This window comes from Oryctolagus cuniculus, chromosome 16 (assembly GCF_964237555.1).
Source record: "Oryctolagus cuniculus chromosome 16, mOryCun1.1, whole genome shotgun sequence".
In the NCBI taxonomy this organism is placed as follows: domain Eukaryota; kingdom Metazoa; phylum Chordata; class Mammalia; order Lagomorpha; family Leporidae; genus Oryctolagus; species Oryctolagus cuniculus.
This window is the reverse complement of record NC_091447.1, coordinates 59,925,897-59,950,396: the sequence shown is the minus strand read 5'-3', so window position 1 is coordinate 59,950,396 and position 24,500 is coordinate 59,925,897. Positions and strand designations below refer to the sequence as shown.

Below are 24,500 nucleotides of genomic sequence, written 5' to 3'. Positions count from 1 at the left end.
CCGGGCTGGCTCGGGGCGCGCACAGGGCCCAGCGCGGGCCGGGACCCCAGCCCGGCCTCCCCCGCAGGGACGCTGACCGCACCCGTCGGGGCTGGGTTCCGCGGACTGAGCCGGGGACAGGGACGGCCCCCCGCTGTCACCGGGGGACAGGAAGTGGACGTCGGGCCCCGCAGCGGCTCGCGGGAGGCCAGGCCGCGCGTCCCGCTCACGTGCACGCGGGGCGCCTCACCCCGCCCCCACCCCCCACTTCTTATGGGGGGCGGCTCCCATGCGCTGGGTCACTCCACATGCTCACCCCGGACCCGCCCCACACTTCCTACAGGGGGACGGCTCCCATGCGCTGGGTCATTCCCCATGCGCCCCTCGCCCCCGCGCGCCAAGGACACCGCAGGCAACTCCGCAGATCCCTTTAATGACGTCAGCGTCGGGACCGGAAGCGCACATTCCGTGATGACAGCGAGGGGAGCCCCCGACCTGCCGATAAATAACTCGATAAATAACTCAATAAATAATTCCTAAGGACACTGCAAACCCACACGTGGCGGCCGGGGGAGGGGCAGCGCGCGGCCACGCCCACGCTGGCCCAGCCACCTGGAGGGCGGGCAAACGTGCGGCCACGCCCATCCAAGGGCGGGGAGGCTTGGAGAAGGCAGCATAGGCCACGCCCGCCGTGAGGTCAGGGGAAAGTGCGACCACGCCCACCCAAGGGTGGGGAGGCCTGGAAGGCACTGCACGGCCCCGCCCACTGCAAGGGTGAGGCAGCTGGGGGGCAAAGGCAGCGTGGCCACGCCCACCGTGAGGTCTGGGAAAAGGTGAGGCCACGCCCACCCAAGGTGGGACGGCTGGGGGAGAAGGCAGCATAGGCCACGCCCACCATGAGGTCAGGGAACGTGCAGGCGGCTGACGGGCTAAGGCAGTGGTGGCCACTCCCACCACGAGGTCACGCAAACCGTGCAGCCACGCCCACCTCAAGGGTTGGGCGAAGGCAGCGCAGGCCACGCCCACCGCGAGTCAGAGAGCAAGTGCGACCACGCCCACCCAAGGTGGGGCGGCTGGGGGCGAAGGTAGCATAGGCCACGCCCACCATGAGGTCAGGGCAAGTGCGGGCGGCCGAGGGGCGAAGGCAGCGGTGGCCACGCCCACCACGAGGCCACGCAAAACGTGCAGCCACGCCCACCTCAAGGGTTGGGCGGAGGCAGCGCAGGCCACGCCCGCCGCGAGGTCAGGGAGCCGAGGGGGAGGCGCCGCGCGGCCACGCCCACTGGGGCGGGGCCGGCGCAGGCGCGCGCTCAGTGCAGCTCCACGAAGGCCTCCAGGTCCTCGGGCAGCCGGCCCTTGTAGGGCAGCTTGGCGCGGCCGAGCGCGCGCGCCGCCAGGCACTGCAGCGTCACGTGCTGGAAGGGCTGCACGGCGCCCGTGGCCAGCAGCCGCGCGTCCAGCAGCTCGCACGCCGCCTTCCCGAAGGCGTTGGTGGCGTCCACGTGCGCGCCGGCCTCCAGGAGCACGCGCATGGCGGCCGGGCAGCCGTTGCGCGCGGCCACGTGCAGCGGCGTGTCGTTGTCGAAGTCGCGGCTGTCGGGGTCGGCGCCGCAGGCCAGCAGCAGGCGCAGCACGGGCAGCGACGGGAAGCGGCCCACGGGGTAGCGGCCCACGTGCGTGGTGTCGCGGTCCACGGCCATGTGCAGCGGCGTGAAGCCGTGGCGGCCGCGCGGCGCGGCGCGCAGCAGGCGGTACACAGCCTGGCGCTTGGCGTGCTCCTGGCCCGGCGCGCACTCGAGCTGCTCCAGCAGGTGCAGCAGGTGCAGCAGCACGGCCAGCGCCTTGCCGAGCGGCGCCGCGTCGCCGGGCGCGCGCGCCTGCTGCTGCGCGCGCTCCACCTCGCGCACGCCCTTGGCCAGCACGCCCAGCAGGTCGGCCGCGCCGATGCGCGCGCCCGCCGCCGCCGCGCCGCCGCCGCCGCCGCCGCCGCCGCCGCGCTCCTGCAGCACGTAGGCGAAGAGCTCGGCGAAGGACAGCAGGCTGCTGGCCGTCATGGGGCTGAGCGGCTCCAGGTGGCGCAGCTGCATGTCCAGCGCGTACTTCCAGAGGCGCAGGCAGCGCGCGAAGTCGCCCGCGTCCGCGTAGACGGCGCCGCGGTAGCGGATGTAGTAGGACGTGTCCGGGTGCGCCGGGCCCAGGATGCGCTCCCGCACCATGAGCGCCTGCGTGCGCATGGCGTCCGGGTCGCGGATGAGCGCGTCCAGCTCCTCGGGCGAGCTGGCCTCGCGCGAGCCGCCGTAGGCGGGCACGCGGCGCGCGGGCTCGGGCCGGGCCAGCAGGGCGCCGCCGCGCCGCCGCAGCTCCAGGGCGCGGCGCCAGTGGCGCAGCGCGCCCAGCAGGTCCCGCTTCTTGTCCACGTAGGTGGCCCCCAGCAGCTCCAGCGCCTCCACGGCCGCCTCGAGGCTGGCGGGGCAGCAGCGCTCGGCCGGGGGCTCGCCGGGCGCCGCCTCCTCCTCCGGGGCGGCCTCCGGGGCGCGCGGCTGCGGCTCGATCAGGTACTCCACGATGTTGGTGTGGCCGGTCACGCTGGCGGCCAGCAGCGGCGTCATGCCGTAGCCGTCGCGTTCCATGCGCGCGTGGCGCCCGAGCAGCAGCTGCAGGATCTCCAGGCTGCCGGACTCGGCGCAGTCGTGCAGCGCCGTGTTGCCCTTGGCGCTCCGCCGGTTCACCTGCGCGCCGCGCTCCAGCAGGTAGCGCGCGATGTCGCCGTGGCCCTTGTAGCAGGAGATCATCAGGCACGTGTGGCCGTGCCGGTTGGCCACCTCCAGGTCGGCCTGGTGCTCGCCCACCAGGTAGCGCACCACGTCCAGGTGGCCGTCGAAGCAGGCGGCGCGCAGCGGCGTGGAGTTGGTGCGCGTGGTGCGGTTCACCGACGCCCCGCGCCGCAGCAGGCTGCGCACCACGTCCAGGTGCCCGGCGGCCGACGCGGCCCAGAGCGGCGGCGCGCCCTCGATGGTCTCGCCGTCGAAGTGCACCGCGCCGCCGGCCTCCACGCTCGCGCCGCACCGGTCCACCAGGTACTCCACGACGGCCAGGTGGCCGTGGCGCGCGGCGATCAGCAGCGGCGTGCCCCCGCCCGCCACCTCGCCGGTCAGCTCGTCCAGCTCCTCCGGGCTGCGGCCGCCCAGGAGCTTCTGCAGCAGCTGCAGCTTGCCGTCGCGGGCGGCGTTGTACACGGCCGTGTGCAGGTCCATGGTCGGCGGGGCCCGCGCGGGGCCATGGGCCGGCCGCCGCGGGGCGCGGGCACGCGGCGGGCTAGGCGCGCCCGCGCGGGCGGCCCGCAACCTTCACCGTGCCCCGCGCCGCCGCCATCTTAGCGGCGCCCCCTCGGGCGGGACAAAATGGCCGCCGCGACCGGGCGCGCCGCAGCATGCTGGGAAGTGGAGTCCTCGCGCCTTCGCGGCCCGGGGAAGGGGCTTGAAAGAAGACTACACTTCCCAGGAGGCTGCGGGGCAGGCTCCGCTCGCCGCCAGCGCGGAGCATGCTGGGACCTGCCGTTCCGTCGCGACCCACGGCCTCGGAGGTGGCGATTCCCGTAGTACCAGGCCACACGCGGAGTCTCGTGGGACCCAGGGAAATGGGCTGACGTACTTCCTGGGGCTGGCACTGACTGGGTCGGAGCCTAAAGGGAGAGGAGGCGTGGGCCTCAACGGACTACATTTCCCGAAAGGCATCGCGAGCGCTCGAAGCCAATCAGGGGGCGGGGGCGGGCGCGCGCGGTCGCATCTAATTCCGGCTTAGTGTAGTGCCGCCGCTGACCGGCAGGGGGCACGCGCGAGAGGCGGAGGCGCGGGCAGGGGCGAGGACAGGTGGCGGTAAGGGTCAATCTTATCGCCCGCGACCTCCTCAATCATTCGTTCTGTCGTTCATTCTCCTCGCACACGTCCGAATTTCTTCGGCCTCTGGATTCTGTGCGTGGGCCCCAGCGTGCGCGTGGAGCTTCCGTGGACACGGATACGCGTGGTTTTTTAAATTGTTTTAATCGATGGGTGAAACATGGCCTTTGCAGGCCCCTGCCCCGTGCAAGCAGCAGACCTGCTGGTTCCCCGCCCCTGAAATGGCCTGCGGGGCCAGGCTGCAACCAGGAGCTGCCCCGGGTCCCGCACGCGCGTGCCGGGGCGCCCTCGCCGCTGTCCCCCAGCTGGGGCTCGACCCAGGCGCGCCAGGCATTTGCAAACACCTAAGGGGCAGGCCTGCGGGGCGCATGCGCGGCCTCGCGGCTCCCCGGGAATTCCCCGAGTCGTCCAGCAGAGGGCGCCCGTGCGGCGTCTCCCGCGAGGCTGCCGCCGCCGTGGGTCCCTGTGTCCCGTTCCCCGGGTGATTGACACCCCGGGTGATTGACACCCCGGGGCTCAGGTTCGGAGGGCGAACCCTTGGCTGGCTCGGGGCACCTGCGAGGCCGCCGTGGGTCCCATGGGCAGAGAGCACGGCGCAGGGGCGCCCTAGGACCCCTTGTCAGAATCGCCGCCCCCAGCCTCCACCCCACGGCGGCCACGACCCCAGGGCTGGCCACGTGGGTCCGCGTGGACACAGGGGGTGTGGATGCAAATCCGTAACGGCGCGGCGCAGCCAGAGCTCCGCCAGCAGCAGAAGGAAATGGGGGCGGAGCTTCCCGTGGGGGCTGGGCGTGGACACCGCAGCGGGGGTCTTCCTCCTCCAGGAAGCCTTCCCGTGCTGCTCGGACCCCGCTGGGCTCTGGGCGGACTCGGGAGTCACGCGTGCGCCTGTCCCTCGGCTGCGTGGCCTCAGGTGCCTCCACCGCCTGCACACCTGCTGGGAGGACCAGCCTGCGGCCAGGCGGGGTTCCGGGGGGGCCCCCCAGGCCCGGCCGACGCCCACGCACGGCGCAGGGCGCAGGGAAGGGCGCCGGGCTCTGCGCTCCCCGAGTGAGCTCAGTGCCGCCTGGGCTCGGGTTCGAGTCCCGCTGCTCCACGTCCCTCCGCGCTCCCTGCTAAGGCGCCTGCGGGAGCGGCGGGCGACGGCCCAAGTGCTGGGGCCCTGACCCGCGTGGGAGCCCCCCGGGGGGGGCCCTGCACCCTTGGGCGCAGCTCCCGGCTCCTGGCTCCAGCCTGGCGCAGCCCCTGCGAGGCAGGCATCTGGGGAGGGACCCAGCGGAGGGAGGATCCATTCTCCCTCTCCCTCCCCCTCCTTCTCCCTCTCCCTCCCCCTCCTTCTCCCTCTCCCTCCCCCTCCTTCTCTCTCTCCCTCTCCCTCCCTCCCTCACCCTCGCTTCCTCTCCCTCCCTCTCTCTCTCTCCCTCTCTCTCCCTCTCTTTCCCCCTCTCTCCCTCTCTCTCCCTCTCTCCCTCTCTCCCTCCCTCTCCCTCCCTCTCCCTCCCTCTCTCTCTCCCCCTTCCAAATAAAGAAATACAATGTTTTTAACGCAAAGGGGACTTTTTAAAAAGTCTGGAAACACACTGAAAGACTCCTTTGGCTACAGAGAAGGATCCGCTCGCGCTGGTGGGTTCACCCTTGTTCTGGAACATTCCAAGGCCCCATAGACGCCCCCCCCCCCGTGGCAGCCAGGAATCCGCTCGGGACCCCCAGGATTTGCTTGTTCTGAACACAGCGACCCCCCCCCCCCAGCTTGCTGGTTTTTATGAATTTATTTTTATTTTTTTTTCTCCGCCTCCTGCGGTTTGGACTTGGCGGGGGGGCGGGTGCGAGGGCCCTGGCGCAGCCTCAGCGCCCTGCGCGTCCTGTTCCCTGCGGAGTCCTCGGCCTGGATCCCCTGCCCCACCCCCACCCCCCGTAAGGGGCGCCGGGAACGAAGCCCGCCCGGCTCGGGCCCCCGCACTCACGCACGCACGCGGGCCCCCACCTGCGGAGCGGCTGCGAGGCCGGCAAACGCGCGGTGGCCATGCGCGGGCACAGCCCGGGCCGCCCGCCAGGTGCGCGCCGCGGGGCGTCCTTAGCGGCTTCCCGCGCCCTAAACGCCGCGGCGGATGCGGGGCCACGGCCGGGCCACCTGCGCGGCCCCACGGGGCGGGGGCGGGGGCTTCCAGAGGGTTCTACATGGAGGGGAAAAAATAGAGAAAAGGACGGACCAGGCGCGGACGAGGATGGGAACAGGGGCCGGGGGACAGCGGAGACCCCGGAGCGGACAAACAGCGCCTTTCGCCAGAACCCAGGGTGGCCAAGGGCGGCCGAGGCCCGGCCCAGGGTCCGGGAGGACGAGGCTAGACGGGAGGGGCGGGGAGCGGCGGCCAAGGCCGCCCAGGGACCCCCGCGCCCCGGGGCGCCTCCCCAGGGACCCTGCAGCGAGCCGACAGCGGGGCCAGGGCGGGGGGGGGGCGCGGCGTGGGTCTGGGCCGGTGCCCGCCGTCCGCAGAGGGGGCCTGCGCGTCCTGGTCACCCCGGGACGTCCGCAGGGCCCGGGGCTCAGGAGCGTTCTGGGTTTTTTGGTTTTTTTCTTTTTTTAAAGATTTTATTATTTATTTGAGAGGCAGCGGGAGAGACAGAGAGGTCTTTATCTGCTGGGTCACTCCCCAAATGGCCGCAACAGCCAGGGCTGGGCCAGGCGGGAGCCGGGAGCCAGGGGCTGCGTGGGGGCCCCCACGCGGGTGGCGGGGGCCCACCACCGGGGCTGTCACCACTGCTTCTGTGGGTCCGGGCCCCCGCCGTCCGTCCGCACCGGGCAGGGCCGAGCCCGGGCCCTTGGCCCACGCAGCCGCAGCAGAGGGGCAGTGCCCAGCGCCCGGCTGCCCGCTCTGGCCCGGCCTGGCCACTGGCCGGGCTCCCGTGATCAGACCGGAGGAGGAGGGGCGTGGGCAGAACCTCAAGGCCAAGGTGGGTCCCGGCAGGTCATGGCCGTCCCCTCCCGGCCCTGCGGCCTGCGGTTGTCATGGCAACCCAGCCGGGCCCCGCAGAGGGCCCCATGGAGGCGCTGGCCCCTCTGGGAGGAGCCAGGAGGCCCGAGGCCCACGGAGGACGCAGCCTCGGAACCGGACCGCCTCTCTCCCCACGAAACCCTGAAGGCGGCTCCCTGGGGGCCGAGCAGGCATGGGGGACCCCCAGGGTTTCCCCCACTGAGACCCCAGCTGCTGCCTTGATCCCCTGCCCCAGTCCCGTCCCAGGGCTCCGTGGATGCCCTGCCGGGGACCGTGGGCGACCCCAGGCCCCGGCCCGTCTGGACCACAGTCTCCTGGCCCAGGAAGATGGCAGAGGGTCCCACCGCGGTGAGCACCCTGTCTCTCAACACCCAGCCACTAGGGACCCAAGGGAGGGGTCTGACCTCGCGCCCTGGCCACAGACCGCCTGACTCTGCCACCCACCGACTTTGCGACCTGAGACTCTTGCTTGAACGCCTCTGGGCCTCAGTTTCCTCTTCTGTAAAATGGGTACAAACACAGTCCCTTCCTCAAAGGAGGAGCCGTATCCAAGCTTTGCAAACAGTGCCGGCCATAGACAAAATACGGTCGCCACACGCCGTGGAGTGGAGCAGCCAGGGACAGGGGCGAGGCTTGGAGGCTGCTCCCGCATGGAGGGACCCCTGAGGGCATCACGGTCAGGGAGAGACGCAGACACAAACGGCCACTCCGCGTGGGGCCCCACTGGCAGGACGCGCCCAGCCCAGGGGACTCCCCAGGGGCAGGAACGCGATGCGTGGTCCCCGGGGCTGGGGAAGAGGAGGGCAGGGAGCCATTGCTTAGTGGGAATGGGGTGGTAGAACATTCCGGAAGCTTCTGGAAGTAGAAGCGGGTGCTGGTTGTAGAACATTGCCGATGTCCCCTTTTTAAATGTGTGTCCCGTGCTGTGCTCCGGTTCCAGCCCTGCCTGCCCCACTCCCAAAGTTCCCGGGTCCCGTGCACCCCGGGGCCCGGCAGAGACGGCTCAGGCGCCCGGGGCCACAACCCCGCACGGGGGGCCCAGACGAGCGCCTGGGGCCCGGGGTTCTTTCTGGCCCGACCCTGCCTGTTTATCAGGGGAGTGGACCAGCGCGTGGGAGCCCAGTCTGTCTCCCAAACGCACTTGGAAGACTTGCGGGGGCAGCTTTGGAAAATGCAAAGCCGGGGCCTGCGCCGCCCCCAGGCCGCACAGAGAGGCCGGGAGCCGCGGGGGAGTGAGGGGCGCTGGACCCGAGCAGGCGCGTCCCCCCCACAGTCTGTGGGGGCCTTGGAAAGGGTCAAGGTCGGGGGCTGGAGAGGGGGCGTGGTCAGCTCCGTGGTCCGCGAAGACCTGGCGCTGTGCAAGCACACGCGTGTGTGCCCGTGTGTGCGTGCGTGTGCAGGGGTGCGGGGACCTGTGAGGGGCTCAGGGCACGCAGGCCGGCAGCCCGGGGAGCCGAGGAAGGCTGGTGACAGGGCGGGTGCCTGCGGAATGGGCGGCACCTTGGGGGTGATGGGCGGGGCTTCTCCGCGGATGGGCAGCGAGGGGGAGGAGCCTGCCGGGGTTGGGGTGGGGTCTCGTGTTCACTTAGAAACCATTGGTTGGGGGGTGATCGCGCACCCCAGGGCTGAGTCTCCTTTCACGTGGGGGACCCGAAGAGCCTTATCTTGCCTTTGGCTGCACCCCGAGCGCGGCTCTGAATAGACCAGGGATCTCCCTCCGTGAGACTTGCCCAGCCCAGAGCCCTCCGCGGCCGGGTCTCCCCAGGCAGCCCCCCGCCAGGAGAGGCCAGGATTCCGCGTGTCTGGCTGAGGAGGGAGGTGCAGGCGCCCGAGGTAATGAGAAGTCGATGCCTCAGAATTGCTAATTAAACACAGCGGCTCTCCCCGGGGCTATTAGCTGCTGGCCCTTGAGTGCCCACAAATTTAATTACTCGCCCCCATAAACACCTGCGGGCGACAAGGCTGTGTGTGTGTGTGTGTGTGTGTGCCCGCGTGGGGGCGTATGGAAGCCATCACTTCATTCAGGTGCCAAGGGGGACGTACTGGTTTATTATTCCGTGGCCCTTTGTTGATTCCACAGACACGCAGTGAGCACCTGCTGTGTGCCGGGCCCTCGGATGCCCACTTCGTTTTGGCCCTCAGGGAGCAGGCCAGCGAGCCCACACCTGCTATCCCAGGACCAGAGGGGAGGCCACAGGGAAGTTTGCCCCCCCGGGGGGGGGCAGTGAGGCTTGGGCGAGAAGGGAGGGGGAGGGGCAGCGCACGCCACGCACGACCTCGCGTGGTGTCACAGCCGTCCCCTGAGTGGCCCACGGAGGTGACCCGGGCAGAGGGGAGGCCTCGCTGACTCCTGGAGGAGGCAGGCCCTGCCCGGCGTGGGGGCGGCGTCAGGGTGGCAGGGTCCCCGGGAGCCCGCCCAGGTGGGAGTCCCTCCCCTGCCCCTGCCTGCACCTCCCCTCCCCCCGCGGGTAGGATGGGCGCCTCCCGTGCGTGTGGTGGGGGGGAACCAGGCATTGGCGAGCGGAGTCGGCGCTGTGAGGCTGGCTGTGACTTGTTGCCGAGCTATTCCAGGACAACAAAATCACTAGTCTTCCACACAGCACCAGACCACGGCGGTCCGGCCATCTTCAGCGCCCGGCGCCCTGCGGCCCAGCCCCCCCTCCCCTGGCCAGCCGAGCGGGAACATCTGGCCCCCCGGCCTCTGAGCGCCCCGGCTCCTCCGGAAGGAGAAGGCTCCGGTCTCCAGGACAACCGCCTCCCACCCGGGCGCAGCAGACCGGGGACTGGGGCTTGGGCTGGCGTGGGGCCGGCTTCCTGCTTCCTGGCTGGGCTCACGAGTGGTTTCTCTGCCCCGGATGGAGCCCCGGGGGTCGGCCGTGACAGCGCGGGTACGGAACACGTGACACAGGCTTCCCCCCAGAGGTCTGGTCGTGTCATTCCGGCAGGCGCCTGCTCTCCCACAACCTGCCAATCTCCCATCCGACTTTTATCTAGAAAATAATGCGCTTTGTTTAAAAACCCTTTCCTGAGGCGCGGGCGCCTCCGACCATCCTCTCCCCTGCTCCTCCCCCGCGAATCGGGGTCACAGGCCCCTCAGGCTACCGAGGGGATCCAGCCCGGGGTCCCGGGATCCGCCCCGGACCCGCCGGGCGCTGTCGGGATGCGGGCGCTGTCCGCCGCCCGGTGCTGAAGCGATCGGTGGTCGGCGCGGAGCTGTCCGGGGCTCTGGTGCTGAAAACAACGACCCCCCACCCCTTCTCCAGCTAACCCGCCTCCTCCCTCCGACCTCCCTCCCCGGTCCCCCACCCCTCTTCCTAAGGAGCTACAGAATGGCCAAGGGGAGGGCACGGAACGTCGCACCTGGACCTTGCGCCTGCCCCTACCAGGTACTCACTCCCGGGTAGCCGCTCCAGGGATCTCCTCTTCCCGTGGACTTCACCGTCTCGGTCACTTTCTGGGAAGACGTTCGGCCAGCCTCCCCCTCCCCCGGACCCTCCGGCCCTCAGACCACCCCTCCCTCCCTCCCAGGCAGCCTGGGAGTCTCACCTGCGCCGGGTCCAGTAGCTGAAGCAGGTGTCCCGCGGCTGCCGAGGCGAGGAGCCGTGCGCTTTTATGGGCTCCTGGGGAGGTGGGGCTGCGGGAAGCCTGGGAGGGGCCTCCCCGGCCGGCCAATGGGGCTCTGCCTCGAATGAAGCTCCAAAGATTACCTCATAGGTTGTGGCCTCCGCTTCAGGATAAAAGTCTGGCACCTGCCCAAAGCTGGGCTGGAGGTTTTCATTTTGGTCCCCAAAGAGTCTCTACACTTGGATCAATTCCCGCCCCGTCCCCGCGTGTCCAGGTGGCTCCAAAACTCCCCAGTTAGTGCTGTGGCTGGATCAGGGAACAGGAAGCCGGGAGCTGCTGTTTGAGGGGAGACAGAGACTACCAGATCCACGTAGGAAACCTGAGGTTGCGTGAACGGAGGGCGCAGAGGAGTCTGGGCCAGAGGCGGGGCCCAAACTGCACCTTTTTTTAAAAAAGATTTATTTATGCATTTAAAAGACAGAGTGACAGACAAGGAGAGAGAGAGGGAGAGAGAGGGAGATAGAGAGAGAGAAGGAGGGAGAGAGACAGGGAGAGAGGGGGAGAGAGAAGGAGGGAGAGGGAGAGAGAGAGAGAGGGAGACAGGGAGAGAGGGGGAGATAGAGAAGGAGGGAGAGGAAGAGAGGGAGAGGGAGAGAGGGAGAAGGAGGGAGAGGGAGAGAGGGGGAGAGAGAAGGAGGGAGAGGGAGAGAGAGAGAGAAGGAGGGAGACAGGGAGAGAGGGGAGAGAGAGAAAGAGGGAGAGGGAGAGGGAGAGAGGGAGAGAGAGAGAGAAGGAGGGAGACAGGGAGAGGGGGGAGAGAGCGAGCAGGGAGAATCGTCCATCTGCTGGTTCGCTCCCCCAAGTCTGAGCCGGGATCAGCTTCCTGATTTTCTGCCCCAATGCTTGAGGCTCCAAGACGGCCTGGCACAGCCCGAGAAGTAGCGCCCGGGCCTTGCGAGGTCCCTGTTGCTTTCTGAGATTCAGTCCACTGACGGGCCCAGCACACTTTTATCCCACCGGGCCCTGGGGGTGGGGGAACACACGCGAGTGCTTGCATAACCGACTTGGGCTTTAGGGATGAGGCAGTGAAGTTGGCCAGGACTTGGTGCTGGCGACAACACAGGGGCTCCTGCCCCACCGTGGGGCCTGTCGGGGGGGGGAGCTTCCAGAACACCACCCAGAATCCATCAAGGTGGTAACAGCCAAACTGAGGGCGGCGTCCTGCAACGGGGAAGAGTGCAGGCAGGGGCAGGGGTGTGGGTGCCGAGGCCTGGGAGTGCTGACAGAGTGGGCCCCTGCAGGGTCACGGTCGAGGTCCCGGCCCACAGGCGCCCACCTGAGAACCCGATCTCTCCTGGACGCCGCCTCCCACTTGGGGGCCAGCTCCGGCTTGGCAGACCCAGAGGAGCAGAGGGGAGCAGAGGGGAGCAGACGGGGACGCTGCCCGCGGCTGGGCTGAGTTTCTTTCCCTGTTTTTTTTTTTGTTTGTTTGTTTGTTTGTTTTGTTTTTTTTTTAATAATATTTTGGGTGATGTTGTGACATAGCAGGTACAGCCGCCGCCTGTGATGCCGGGTCGAGTCCCGGCTGCTCCGCTTCCAATCCAGCTCCCTGCTGATGTGCGGGGGGTGGGGGGGGCAGTGGGTGCCGGCTCCAGTGTCTGGGTCCTAGATCCCCACGTGGGAGACTTGGAGGGAGTTCCTGGCTCCTGGCAGCCCTGACATTTGGGGAATGAACCAGCGGATGGAAGATCTCTCTCTCTCTCTCTCTCTCTCTCTCTCTCTCTCTCCCTCTCTCCCTCCCTCCCTCCCTCCTTCCCTCCCTCCTCCCTCTCCCTCTCCCCCCCTCTCCCTCCCTCTTCTTCCTCTCTCTCTCCCTCCCTCTCTCCCTCCCTCCCTCTCTCTCTCTTTCCCTCTCTCTCCCTGCCTCCCTCCCTCCCTCCTCCCTCTCCCCCCTTCCTCCCTCCCTCTCTCTCCCCTTCTCTCTCTCAAATACATAGAATAAGTCTTTTTTAAAGAAAGGTTTGCATAGCCAGGTGTATGGAGGCAGTTTACACGCACAGCAATGTTCAAGACCTCGGGTACAATCCTCTGTAGACATTGGCAAACCCACAGCGCCGTCCTCGAAGGGCAGAATGGCTCCACCGCCCCCAGGTTGCCCCGTGCCCCCACCCCTCGCCCTGCGCACCTGCTGGCCTGGCCCCCGAGCCCGCGGCTCCACACGTCCCGGAAACCCCTGCAAAGCAAGTGTGCAGCGCGCGGCTTCCCGCGCCTGGCTGTGACCCGTCCACGTGGCCGAGCGCCGTGGACTCAGCTGCCGTGGACCACGAGGCCGTACTCCGCGGTGTGGAAGGACCACGGCGGCTCAGACGTGCGATTGGTCAGGGACGTTGGGTTCAGGAACGGCCACAGCGCTTGGCGCTTACTAACGAGGCCACGACAGAGCTGCGCCCACGGGCGTTTGCATGGGCATGCGACCCCACGCCCCTGACGGGCCTGTGCCATTCTGCATTGCTCCTTAAATTTTCTTTTTTTTTATTTGAGAGACGGAGTGAGAGGCGAGACAGAGACAGAGAGCTCCCCCCACCAGCACCACCACCGCGCACCCAAGGGCCTCCGGTGGCAGGGACGGGGCTTGGCTGGAGCCTGGGACGCGGGAGCTCCTTCCAGGTCCCCCAGGCGCGGGACGGGGGCCCAAGCCCTTGAGCCATCACCTGCTGCCCCCCGGGCGCACCAGCAGCCGCGACTCTGACGTGGGTGCCGGCCTCCCAGCCTCCACCACACAGGCCCCAGGAGCCAGGGTCCCTCAGCCACCTGAGGAGTGCGCAACTTCCTCACCCTCGCCCCTCCCCCGCTCCTGCCCGCCTTGGGTCTGGGGGCCACTCCAACAGGGCTGGCCGCTCCCCCCTTGTAAGACCCTGGGATTCCATTCCGCCTTCTGGAACACCCCGAGCGGGCGGTTCTTGTTCGCTTGTTTTGTTTTTCTCTTGCTGGGACTCGGAGCTTCGCGGACAGGGCCCCCCCACCTCGACCTCGCTGTCTCCGCCTCGGTCCGCAGGGTCCCTGGAGACCGGGACGGGGAGCTGGGGTTGCCGCAAATCTCGCGTGAGGACTAACGAGCCAGGCGCGAGCGCTAATTAACAGCTCCCCGCCGCGGGACCGAGAGGGACCAGTGAGGACGAGCGGGGCGGGGGGGGGGGGCACGCGCGCCGTTGCCATAGCGACTGCCCCGCCCCGCCCCCCGCCCTGGCGAGGCGGGAGGACACAGATGGTGGCCTCCGCAGGCCCCGCTGTCCCCACCTGCGAGGACAGTTTCCAGGGTCCTCAGGATTAAGGGGGCCGGGCTCCTCCGCGTGGGCCCGAAACCTGAGCCCGCGGCGCGCCGGGGAGATTAGCAGAGGCGCGGGGGCCCAGCACCGCGAGGCACCGCGCACAGCCCGGACCACACGCAGGCCGCCCTGCGCCAGAGACCCCCGGGCGCGCCCAAGGAAGCTCCCCCGCCCGCTGGACCCCTGCGGGCCTCAGGGCCCGGAGCCCCCGGCCTGAGCGGCTGCTCTGAGCGCGTCTGGGAGGCAGCGGTGACGCCCACATCCCTGGGCCCTGCACCCGCGTGGGAGACCCGGATGAGTTCCTGGCTCCTGGCCTCAGCCTGGCCCGGCCCTGGCTGTCGTGGCCACCTGGGGAGCGACCCAGCAGAAGGAGGACCCCTCTCTGTCCCCCCCCCCCGTTACTCTGCCTTTCAAATAAATAAGTAAATCTTCTGTAACAAATCCTGGCCATGTCGGCCATCGTGGCCTCCCCCAGGCTGATGAGTGAATGGATGACCTCACTGTGCTGCCGCGGCCGACAGCACCTGGTGGAGCCCATTTCTGGGATGCGCACATGGAGGCTCAGAGAGGGGGAGATGTTCTCCCCAGGGGCCCCGGGGGGGGCTATGGAGGGACCCCCTCCTATCACAGAGGGCAGGGAGGGCGGCCACCTCTGGCCCTGGCCACAACTCCGCCTCCCTGCCCCTCCCCCAGAGAGAAAGAGAGACAGAGACAGAGAGAGACAGACAGAGAGACAGAGAGACAGAGACACAGAGAGACCAGAGAGACACAGAGAGACAGAGACACAGAGACACAGAGAGACAGAGACACAGAGAGACACAGAGACACAGAGAGAGAGACAGAGACAGAGAGACACAGAGAGAGACAGAGAGACCAGAGAGACAGAGAGAGACAGAGAGGTCTTCCATCCGCTGGGTCACTCCCCAGATGCCCACGATGGCGGGGCTGGACCCAGACCTCCCACGGACATGGCCAGGACCCAGCCACCTGCGCCCTCATGGCTGCCCCCCGGGTCCTGCCCTGGCTGGAGTCAGGAGCCTTGACCAGCATCCTAGTGGCTCAACCGCACGCCCACCCTCGTGGGAATCCTCCCAGGCTGCCCCTGGCCGTGACTGGGTGGATGTGCCCCTCCCCCAGGCCGTCCTGAGCGCGCCCCCCCCCGCCCCCGCTTCGCTGCTGGTCGACGACCTTCACGGTGTCCTTCCGAGAAATCCGCTCTCTGCCAAAACGACAACGCCGGCTGGCATTTGGCGCCCCTGCTCCGTGCCAGCTCCGTCTGCCCCACCTGACACTCGCATTCGGTCCCCAAGGCCTCTGCTCTGCGCCCCATTTCTGGGACAGAAGCAGGCGGACACAGAGAGGTCGGGACGCTTGCCTGAGCTCACACAGCAGCCTCGGAACGCAGGGCCCTCGCTTGCGGCCACGTTCTCGGGTTGGTCTCCAGCTCCCCGCGGGACCAACGGCGGCTCCTGCAGCCCCGCCTCCCCCCACCCGCGGGTCCTGGGCTGACCTCACCTTGGGAACACAAAGTCCCCAGTGCTGCCCTCCCCCACTGCTGTCCCAGTGCAGGAGCCATCATGGGAAACCCTAGACGACGCCCACAAAGGGCCCGCTGACCACGGAGATCCCAGGCCACTGCCCGTGGTCAGCGGCAGAGTTTTGTCTTTGGAGCCTGTGTGTTCACACCCAGTACACAGTAGGTGCTCTTGACCGTGTCAGAAATCAAGGAGGGATTGTCGGTCTGGGCTTGGGCTCCACACGCGGCCTCTCCCAGCTGCTGCTGATTAAGCGCCTACTGAATGCTCCCTATGCAGCCCCTGGATAGAGCCTCAGGACTCCGCCCACTCGTGTTCTGACCCTGCTGTTTGTCCCAGAGAGACCCCCCGCGGTCACACCGCTGCCGTCGGCCGGGTCCGCCCAGGGCCAAGCCTCTCCGTCCACCTCCCTCAAAAGCCGGACCTCCTTGTTGCTGTCCGAGGAGAAACTGAGGCAGGCCCTCGACCGCTGCGGGGCCATTCGCGCTGGCTTGGGCGAGCCGGAGGGGGCGGCTCTGTGTTTGCGGAGGTTAACCGGGGAGGGGCGGGGCATGCGCTCCGCACAGCAAACAGCCACGGAACTGTTCTGCGAAATCCATCAACACCCAAACCCGCAACCAAGCTGGAGGCCAGGGTTCCCCACCCCCGCCCCGCCCCGCCCCGCCCCGCAAATACTCCGAGCCCCGCCCCCGCAGCAGGTGCACACAGCAGGCGCCTACTGAGCGCTTTGCTTCCCGGGCCTGCCTGCACGGGCCGGCGGGGCCTGCCCAGCCCCCGCGCGCCCGGGCGCTTTCCCACCGCAATTACGGTAATTAGCTCCGAGCCGCGCGCCGCGCGGGGACCAGGCGGGAGGCGGACTTTGGCCCGGGCTGACCCGCTTCCCGGCGCGGCCTCGGATTGGTCTGCGCCGGGCACGTGACGCGCGCCGCGGACTTGTTGCTGGGCATCCCGGCGTTGCCCGGGCAACGGCCGCCGCGCGTGCTCTCGCCGCCGCGCAGGGGGAAGTGGCTGCGCCGGGGGTCTCCGAAGGCGCCGAGGGGGGATGGCGAGGGCCAGGCGAGCGCTGGCTCCCTGCAGGCCCCGGCGCCCCTCCCCACGTCACCCCAGTCCCACGGCCTGGACCTCCACGTGGGGGAACACAGCGGGGTCAGGGCACGCGTGACAGGCACGTGTCAGTGGGCAGCAGCAGGGGACAGCCCGGGCGCGCGCGGGCCCTGGAAGCCCACCAGGCCGCGAGCTGACGGCTCCCCGTGTCCCCCCGCCCCACGCCATCCTCACCACCACGGCGGCCCCGGGGCCTGGCCACACTGCAGGTGCCGGCAGAGGCTGAGCTGGGCCCCGAGGATGGACCGACCCGTGAAACAGGTGTGGGTGTTCTGCCCATTTCACAGATGGGGAAACTGAGGCTGGGGGCAGGGGCCAAGTCAGGTATCCGTTATCTAAGCTCCAAGTTCAGATTCTTCTAAAAAGTTATTAGAGAGAGAGAGAGAGAGAGAGAGCAAGCGCGCGCTCCCATCGCGGGTTCGCTCCCAGATGCCCACAACGAGGCCCAGAGCCAGGAGCTGCGTCCAGGTCTCCCACGCCAGGTACTGAGCCCCAGCCCTTGGGCTGCCTGCCAGGGCGTGCGGGGACCGGGAGCCGGTGCCCCTGAGGTGTGAGGGGGGCTCCTGGCCCGAGCCTCCCCTGTTGGCTCGAACCCCAGCCCCTGGGGCTCTGGTGGAGTCCTGGGACCCCTCGCACCCCACCCCTTCACCCGGCAACCGCGGATCCCTGGGACCTCTGGAGGGCCCGAGCAGTCCACATCGGCTTGGAGAAGGCGCCACGGAGAGCTGTGGGACCCTGTCGCCCGGCTGTAGCCCCTGCCCCTCGTGTGGTTGGGGAGGGGCTGGGCGCCAGCCTGCTCCCTTGCATAACCAAGGCGCAGCACACGCACGAAACTGGACGTGGGTTCTGCGTCGTCATCCGGGGCCTTATCCATATTTCAATTTTGCCATCTGCTTCTGTGACGTCCTTTGTAACTCTTTTTTTGTTTGTTTGTAATTTGGAATTTTTTTTTTAAAAAAAAGCCCTTAGTTTTAAAAAGTTTTCGATTGTTTGAAAGGCAGAGAGAAAGAGAGAGAGAGAGAGAGAGAGAGAGAGAGAGAGAGAGAGAGAGAGAGGGGCAGGGCTCCCGTCTGCTGGGTCACTCCCCAGATGCCCACAACGGCCAGGCTGGAGCTGGGAGCGCCATCCGGGTCTCCCATGTAGTGCAGGGGCCCAGCACCGCCACCCCCCCGGGGTGCGCATCAACGGGAAGCTGGGACAGGACCCCCGAGGGGTGGCCTCACCCGTGCGCCACAGCACCGGCCCAGACGGCGGCTTTGCAGGGCGGCTGTGAGTGACACGGTGACAACCAGGAGACGGAGAGGCGCCAGGGGATTTGGGGCTTCCCTTCTCGTTTTAAAAACAGGTTGGCTTTCGTTGGACACGGGGTGTCTGTGCGTGGGGGTGGGGCTCTGTGTGACCCCTCCGTGCGGGGCCACGGTCAGCAGGGAGCCAGCACACCCGCCCGTCAGCCAGCCCAGACACCGACCCCACCGTCCTTTGTGTTGGGAGCTTTGGACACGGTCTCTTCCTGCTCTTTGAAGTGTCCGATTAGATGCTGTCGGCCGTCTGAGCCTCTCTGAGCCCCCGGCCGGTCCCACCAGTGTAAGATTTCCCACCACGTCCTGGTCATAAGCCCTGCCGGCCCCGGGGCGCACCTGCCAGTCTGGGTGTCCCTGTGGCCAGCTGGAGACGTGCGGCTCAGGTTTCAGCTCCCTCCGCTTGCCGGGAGGGGCCACAAGGGAGGGAGGCCTCGCAGAGGATGGCTGAGTGTGATGGCGCCTGTGTCACTCTTGTCCCCCCTTGAGTGGCCCCCGGCGCACCTGTGACGCCGAGGCCTGGGGGCTGGGGGCTGGGGATGCTCTTCCGGTTTGGATTTGATTGCCTCACACTCGTTTTCATTCTTCCCAGCAGCATTTATTAGGCACCATCTGCATGCTAGGCTCTGGTATCTCAGCAGGAACCGGCCCGAGGCACCGTCCTGGGGTCAGAAGTCCCCCCAAGGCCAGAACCCCGGGCTGTTGTGTCTTTGTTTGCATTGGCAGAGAGGAAGAGGAAGAGGAAGAGCCCCAGGGCGGGCCAGGCTGAAGCCAGGAGCTGGGAGCTCCATCCGGGTCTCCCACGTGGGTGCAGGGCCCAGAACATGGGCCACCACGGCCTCCTCCCAGTCTGCACGCTAGGATGCCGGAGTCAGGCGCTGGAGCTGGGCCATGGGGGCTGCGGCCGGCCTGCCCAGCGAGCCCTGGTCCATGCTTACCCCAGCGGCCAAGGACGGAGGCCGCGTCTCCGCCCACAGGCAGCTCCAACTCAGCAGGCCAGGTCCCCCCACCGCCCAGCTCCCCCCACCGCCCAGGTCCCCCCACCGCCCAGGTCCCCCACCGCCCAGGTACCCCCACGGAACATGTCCCCCCACAGCCCAGGGCCCCCCACGGCCCAGCTCCCCCCACTGCCCAGCTCCCCCCACCGCCCAGGTCCCCCCACCGCCCAGGTCCCCCACCGCCCAGGTCCCCCACCGCTCAGGTCCCCCCACCGCCCAGGTCCCCCCACGGCCAGGTCCCCCCACCGCCCAGCTCCCCCCAAAGCCCAGCTCCCCCCACGGCCCAGGTCCCCCCACCGCCCAGGTCCCCCCACAGCCCAGGTCCCCCCACGGCCAGGTCCCCCCACCGCCCAGGTCCCCCCACAGCCCAGGTCCCCCCACGGCCAGGTCCCCCTACAGCCCAGGTCCCCCCACCGCCCAGGTCCCCCCACGGCCCAGCTCCCCCCACGGCCTTCGTTTCCATTTTTCAAAGGAGAATTGTCGGGTGGGCACTGGGCACAGCATGGCACCAACCACCATCCCGCATCAGGGGGTCTGGGTCCTGTCCCGGCTGCTCCACTTCCCATCCAGCTCCCTGCTGACGGCCTGGGAAAGCAGCCATGACGGCTCGGGTGCTGGGGCCCCCGCCACCTGCGTGGGAGACCCCGATGGAGCTCCTGGCTTCCGTGTGGCCCAGACGGTCACTTGGGGAGTGAAGCAGCGGATGGAAGATCTCTGTGTCTCTGTGCCTTTCAACTAAATCAATGATTTAGTTGAAAGGCAGAGTTACAGAGAGGCAGGGAGGGGGGAGAGAGAGAGAGAGAGAGAGAGAGAGAGAGAGAGAGAGAGAGGTCTTCCATCCAATGGTTCACTGCTCGACTAGTCACAATGGCCGGAACTGGGCCAGATGAAAGCCAGGAGCCAGGAGCTTCTTCCAGGTCTCCCACGCAGGTGCAGGGGCCCAAGGACCTGGGCCATCGTCCACTGCTCTCCCAGGCCACAGCAGAGAGCTGGATGGGAAGTGGAGCAGCCGGGAGACAGGGAGACGCAACCGTGTGTGCAGAGGCACTGAGGCACAGGGCAGCGTAGCCCAGGCCGGAGAGGGGCAAAGGCTGGGGGCGTGGCTGACAGGCCCAGGCTCTGATGCCGGGCGGGGCGTGCGGAGATGGATTCGCGGCGGGAACAGAGGAGGGGGTAAGAAGCGGCCCCCCACCCCACCCCCGGCCCCAGTCCCGGGCGGGGCTTGGAGAGGGATGGGTGGCGAGTTTGGGTTTGGATGCGCTCAGGTCAGGGCTGAGGGGCAGAGCGGCAGAGCTGGAAGACGAACTCGGGCCGGGCCGGGGTCTGCAGAGGCAGGGGGAGGGGGCGCAGAGCCCTGGGCGGGACCACATTCCGGGCCTCAAAGGCAGGCAGCGGGGAGGGAGGCGGGCGCAGGCAGTGTCGCTCCCGAAACCAGGGAGACCACGTGTGGGGGCGGGGACGCCAAGGGTCCTGCTCGGGGCGGATTTTTCCAGCACGGGTTACGCACTGGGCATGCGTGCGGGGTGCGTGTTCACACGCGTGTGTGCCGCTCTGGTGGTGGGCGGTGCCCACAGCAGGTGCAATGGCTCTGCTGGATGTGTGCAAACACGCGTGTGGACGTGCGTGCCACGCGTGTCACAGCCGCCTCTGCCTCCTTCCGAGCGGTCCTCGGCGTGTGGGGCATGCGTGTTTGGGTGACTGTGTGTGCGACAGCGTGTGTGACAGCGTGTGCTTTCCCAGGGCGTCCGTGTGCACGTGCGTCTGTCCCTTCACGTGTACCGTGTGTTTGCCATCTGTGGGTGTGACCATGCCTGCATTTTTGCAAGTATTTGGGGTTTTTTCTTAATCTGTTTATTCCAGAAGGGGGGAGAGAGAGAGAGAGAGAGACAAAGGGAGAGAGAGGGGAAGGGAGAGAGGGAGGGAGGGAGGGAGGGAGAGGGGTCCCACCATCGGCTGGTTCACTCCCCAAATGCCTAATGGCCAAGGCTGGTCCTGGCTGAATCCAGGAGCCAGGAGCTGCATCTGGGTCTCGCACGTGGGTGCAGGGGCCCGAGCATGGGGCCCTCACGGCTGCCTCCCCGGCGCCGCAGCCGGGAGCCCGATCAGGAGCGGAGCGGCCGGGACTGGACCCGGTCCTCCCGGGCACGTGGGTGTCGCAGGCGGCGTCTTCAACCGCTGTGCCCAGCGCCGGCCCTGATGGGTTTTGCTTCTGTGTCTTTAAATACGATTTTACCTGGGAACAGGGCAGGTGCCTGCGGCTCCCCGGGTGGGGGTGGGGGAGGGACCGGGCAGGTGTGCTGGTGTTAACATGCAGGCGGCCGCCCGCTGACCCCGGAGCGGGGCTGGCGATGTGCAGCCAGCGGAGGCCCCGGGCTGCCCGGCGCACGTGTGGGCTCCGCCGCGCAGGCGCAGGCGAGGAAATTTAATCAGGATCCAGCCGGCGTCTGCTCTGACCACCTGCCGCCACCGCCGGCGCCCCAGGCCCAGGGCCCAGGGTCGGGAGGGAGGCAGATGTGGGAGATGCAGAGAGCGAGAGAGCGAGGGGGGGGGGAGGGAGAGCGAGAGTGAGAAGGGGGGGAGAGAGGGAGAGAGAGAGAGGGAGGGAGCGCCAGGTGGGGCAGGTAGCAGAGTGGGGGGGGCAGACAGAGACACAGAAGGCCGGACGCGGAGATGGAGAGAGGCCGAGACGCGGGGGAGAGACAGGGTCCCGGGTCAGCCCCGGCAGCTGGCAGGGCAGCCAGGCGGGGCCCGAGGGTCTGAGCCCAGCCGCTCTGAGCTCCCTTCCCAGCACAGGGTCCTCGGGGAACCCAGGGCACGAGGGGGCACTGACGGGAGGTTGACAGGATGGGGCCCCCGCAAATCCCAGCCCGCCACGGAGTCCCGGCTGCTCCACTTCCGATCCAGCTCCCTGCTGTGGCCTGGGAAAGCAGCAGCAGACGGCCCAGGTACTGGGCCCCTGCACCCGCGTGGGAGACCTGGAAGAAGCTCCTGGCTCCTGGCTTCAGCCTGGCCCCAACCCAGGGGGTTGTTCATGGTTGACCCATCGAGCTGTGTGTCCAAGCAAATGGACAGATTTGATTGGTTCATTCATTCACTATCCCTTTATATATATAAAAAAAAGATTGGTCCACTTATGTTGAAAGCCAGAGTTACAGAGAGAGAGGGAGAGACACAGAGACAGGGGGAGATTGTCCACCTGCTGGTTCACTCCGACCCCAGATGGCCTCAAGGGTCAGGCAGGAGCCAGGAGCTCCATCCGGGTCTCCCACGTGGGTGCAGGGGCCCAGGCACTCGGGCCATCCTCCACTGCTTTTCCAGGTGCATTTAGGGGGGGGAGCTGGATCGGAAGTGGAGCAGCCGGGACTCGAACCAGCGCCCGACACAGGATCCCAGGATTACAAGCTGCGGCTTAACCCACTGTGCCAGGACACCGGCCCCAGATCTTAGCTGTAAATCCAACTGACTGTGAGGAATTTCAAACCGCACAGAGGCGGGGGGGTGGGGGGAATGGTGGGGTGTCACGTGCCCCTGGCGCCCGTCTTCATCCTATGCGATTCCCAGAGCTCAGGTTTCAGTCACAAGTCTATAATTTAAGGACTCTTAAAAATCCACAGTTTCAGCGTCACCTGCGGGGGGGGGCAGGCGGCCTGGGGGGCCCACATACAGCAGCCCAGGAGCGACCCGCCGGCGGGAGCTTGGATAGGCGGGCGCCGAGGTGCGGGTGCGGCTCTGCCGGTGCACCAGCTCCCTGCGCATGCGCATTGCACCCTGGGAGGCGGCAGCGAGGGATCAGGTGCGGGGGGGGGGGCCTGCACCTGCGTGGGAGACCCGGATGGAGCTCCCGGCTCCTGGCTTCCGCCTGGCCCAGCCCTAGCTGCTGTGGCCATCTGGGGAGTGACCCAGCGGATGGACGATCTCTCTCTCTCTCTCTCTTCTCTCTCTCTCTCTCTCTCTCTCTCTCTCTCTCTCTCTCTCTCTCTCTCTCTCTCTCTCTCTCTCATCAAACAGAAAATCCTTACCTGCAGCGAGGCTGGCAGGAGGCTTGCGCACGCGCGCGCATAGCTGTGTGTGCTCGTGGGTGGGTGTGCGCCGGTGTCTCTGCGCGTGTATCCGTGTGTGAGCGCCCGCATCTGCGGGACCCGCGTGTGTCTTCCCGTGCGTACTGTGCGCGCCCGTGCCTGTCTCTCTTACCCTACAAGGTCTCCCAGCCTCTCCCCCCCAGGGTCTCCCAGCCTCTCCCCCCCAGGGTCTCCCAGTCCCCCCCCAGGGTCTCCCAGTCTCTCCCCCCACCCAGGGTCTCCCAGCTTCTCCCCCCCAGGGTCTCCCAGTCCCCCCCCAGGGTCTCCCAGTCCCCCTCCAGGGTCTCCCAGTCTCCCCCCTCCAGGGTCTCCCAGTCCCCCCGCACCCAGGGTCTCCCAGTCCCCCCGCACCCAGGGTCTCCTAGCCTCCCCTCACCCAGGGTCTCCCAGTCTCCCCCCACCCAGGGTCTCCCAGCCTCCTCCCCCCAGGGTCTCCCAGTCTCCCCCACCCAGGGTCTCCTAGCCTCCCCCCGCCCAGGGTCTCCCAGTCCCCCCACCCAGGGTCTCCCAGCCTCCCTCCACCCAGGGTCTCCCAGCCTCCCTCCACCCAGGGTCTCCCAGTCTCCCCCCCCTCCAGGGTCTCCCAGTCTCTCCCCCCACCCAGGGTCTCCCAGTCTCCCCCTCCAGGGTCTCCCAGTCTCTCCCCCGACCGGGGTCTCCCAGTCCCCCCCCACCGGGGTCTCCCAGCCTCCCCGCACCCAGGGTCTCCCAGCCTCCCCCCACCGGGGTCTCCCAGCCTCCCCGCACCGGGGTCTCCGCGTCTCCCATCTCTCTTCTGCGGGTGCTGTGCGCACAGCGTAGCTCCTGCACATGGCTGCTCCACGTGACGCCTGTCACTCACTTGTCACGGTGCAGGGGGCACAGCGCTGCCTTAGCGCAGGGTCCCCACGGCCACGTCACGAGAAGGCCTGGCCCAACCCCAAGCTGGGGGGGGGATGGATGGGACCCCTCCCTCCCTAAAGCCCCAAGAGCCAGGGTCTCTCGGCTGGGCCCAGGCCCCAGAGCAGGGCACTGGGGAGGGGAGTGAGCTCCAAGGTGCTGGAGTTAAGTCAAAGAGGGGAGAAGGAGAGGGCACCCAGGACTGGGCGAACCCCAGCAGGGGCCTTGGGCAATCCTGCAGGGCTTCCTGGAGGCGTGGCCAGCGTTCTCCCTCGAAGGGCTGGTGCCCCGCCCACCTCCCCAGTACAGGGGTGGCCGGAGCTGGGACCCCCTCCCGAGGCCGGAGGGGGTGAGGCTGTGAGAAGCAGGACCCTGCCCCCTCTGGGGCTCTGGGGGGCTGCGTATCCATGGCCCCCACCGTGGCTCAGCACTGTCCACACCAGCCTCCTGCCTCCCCTTCCCCAGCTGCCGGCCCGGCCCCCTGCTGTCTCTAATTGGTGTCCCTGAGCTGACTGTACCGGGCTCAGACAGCCCTGCAAGGTGCTGGTGCCTCCCCTACCCCCCCCCCAGATCCCGCCTCCCTGCCTGGCTCCTTGGGGGGGGCATTGCCTCCAGGCAGCCCCCCCCCCCCGCCACCCCCTCCCCGTCTCCAGGGCCACCGCTGGCTGGCTCTGCAGACAATGCCTGTGCCCACTCCTGGTCGTGGAGGACGCCCTGCACATGTAGATCAGCCCCTCCTCTGGTCTGCGTCCCAGCCCCGCCCCTCCAGCCTCACAAGTGGTCCCGGCTGCTGGCCCTGAGGGCACTGTGTAGCAGATCCCTGGCCCCTCCCCACGTCGTGACACAGGG

At 68.0% G+C, this 24,500-nt stretch overlaps 1 protein-coding gene across 1 annotated transcript; it reads right to left on the bottom strand.

Annotated features, from left to right (window-relative positions):
• Positions 1-396: 396 nt before the first annotated feature.
• FEM1A (fem-1 homolog A) lies at positions 397-3,378 on the bottom strand. The gene has a single exon (XM_070059499.1). The coding sequence runs from the start codon at positions 3,231-3,233 to the stop codon at positions 1,290-1,292; it is 1,944 nt and encodes a 647-aa protein (XP_069915600.1). The 5' UTR covers positions 3,234-3,378; the 3' UTR covers positions 397-1,289.
• Between the last annotated feature and the right edge of the window lie 21,122 nt (positions 3,379-24,500).

Coding starts and splice junctions, on each gene's coding strand:
- FEM1A (XM_070059499.1), bottom strand. CDS start 3,233: ATGGACCTGCACACGGCCGTGTACAACGCCGCCCGCGACGGCAAGCTG.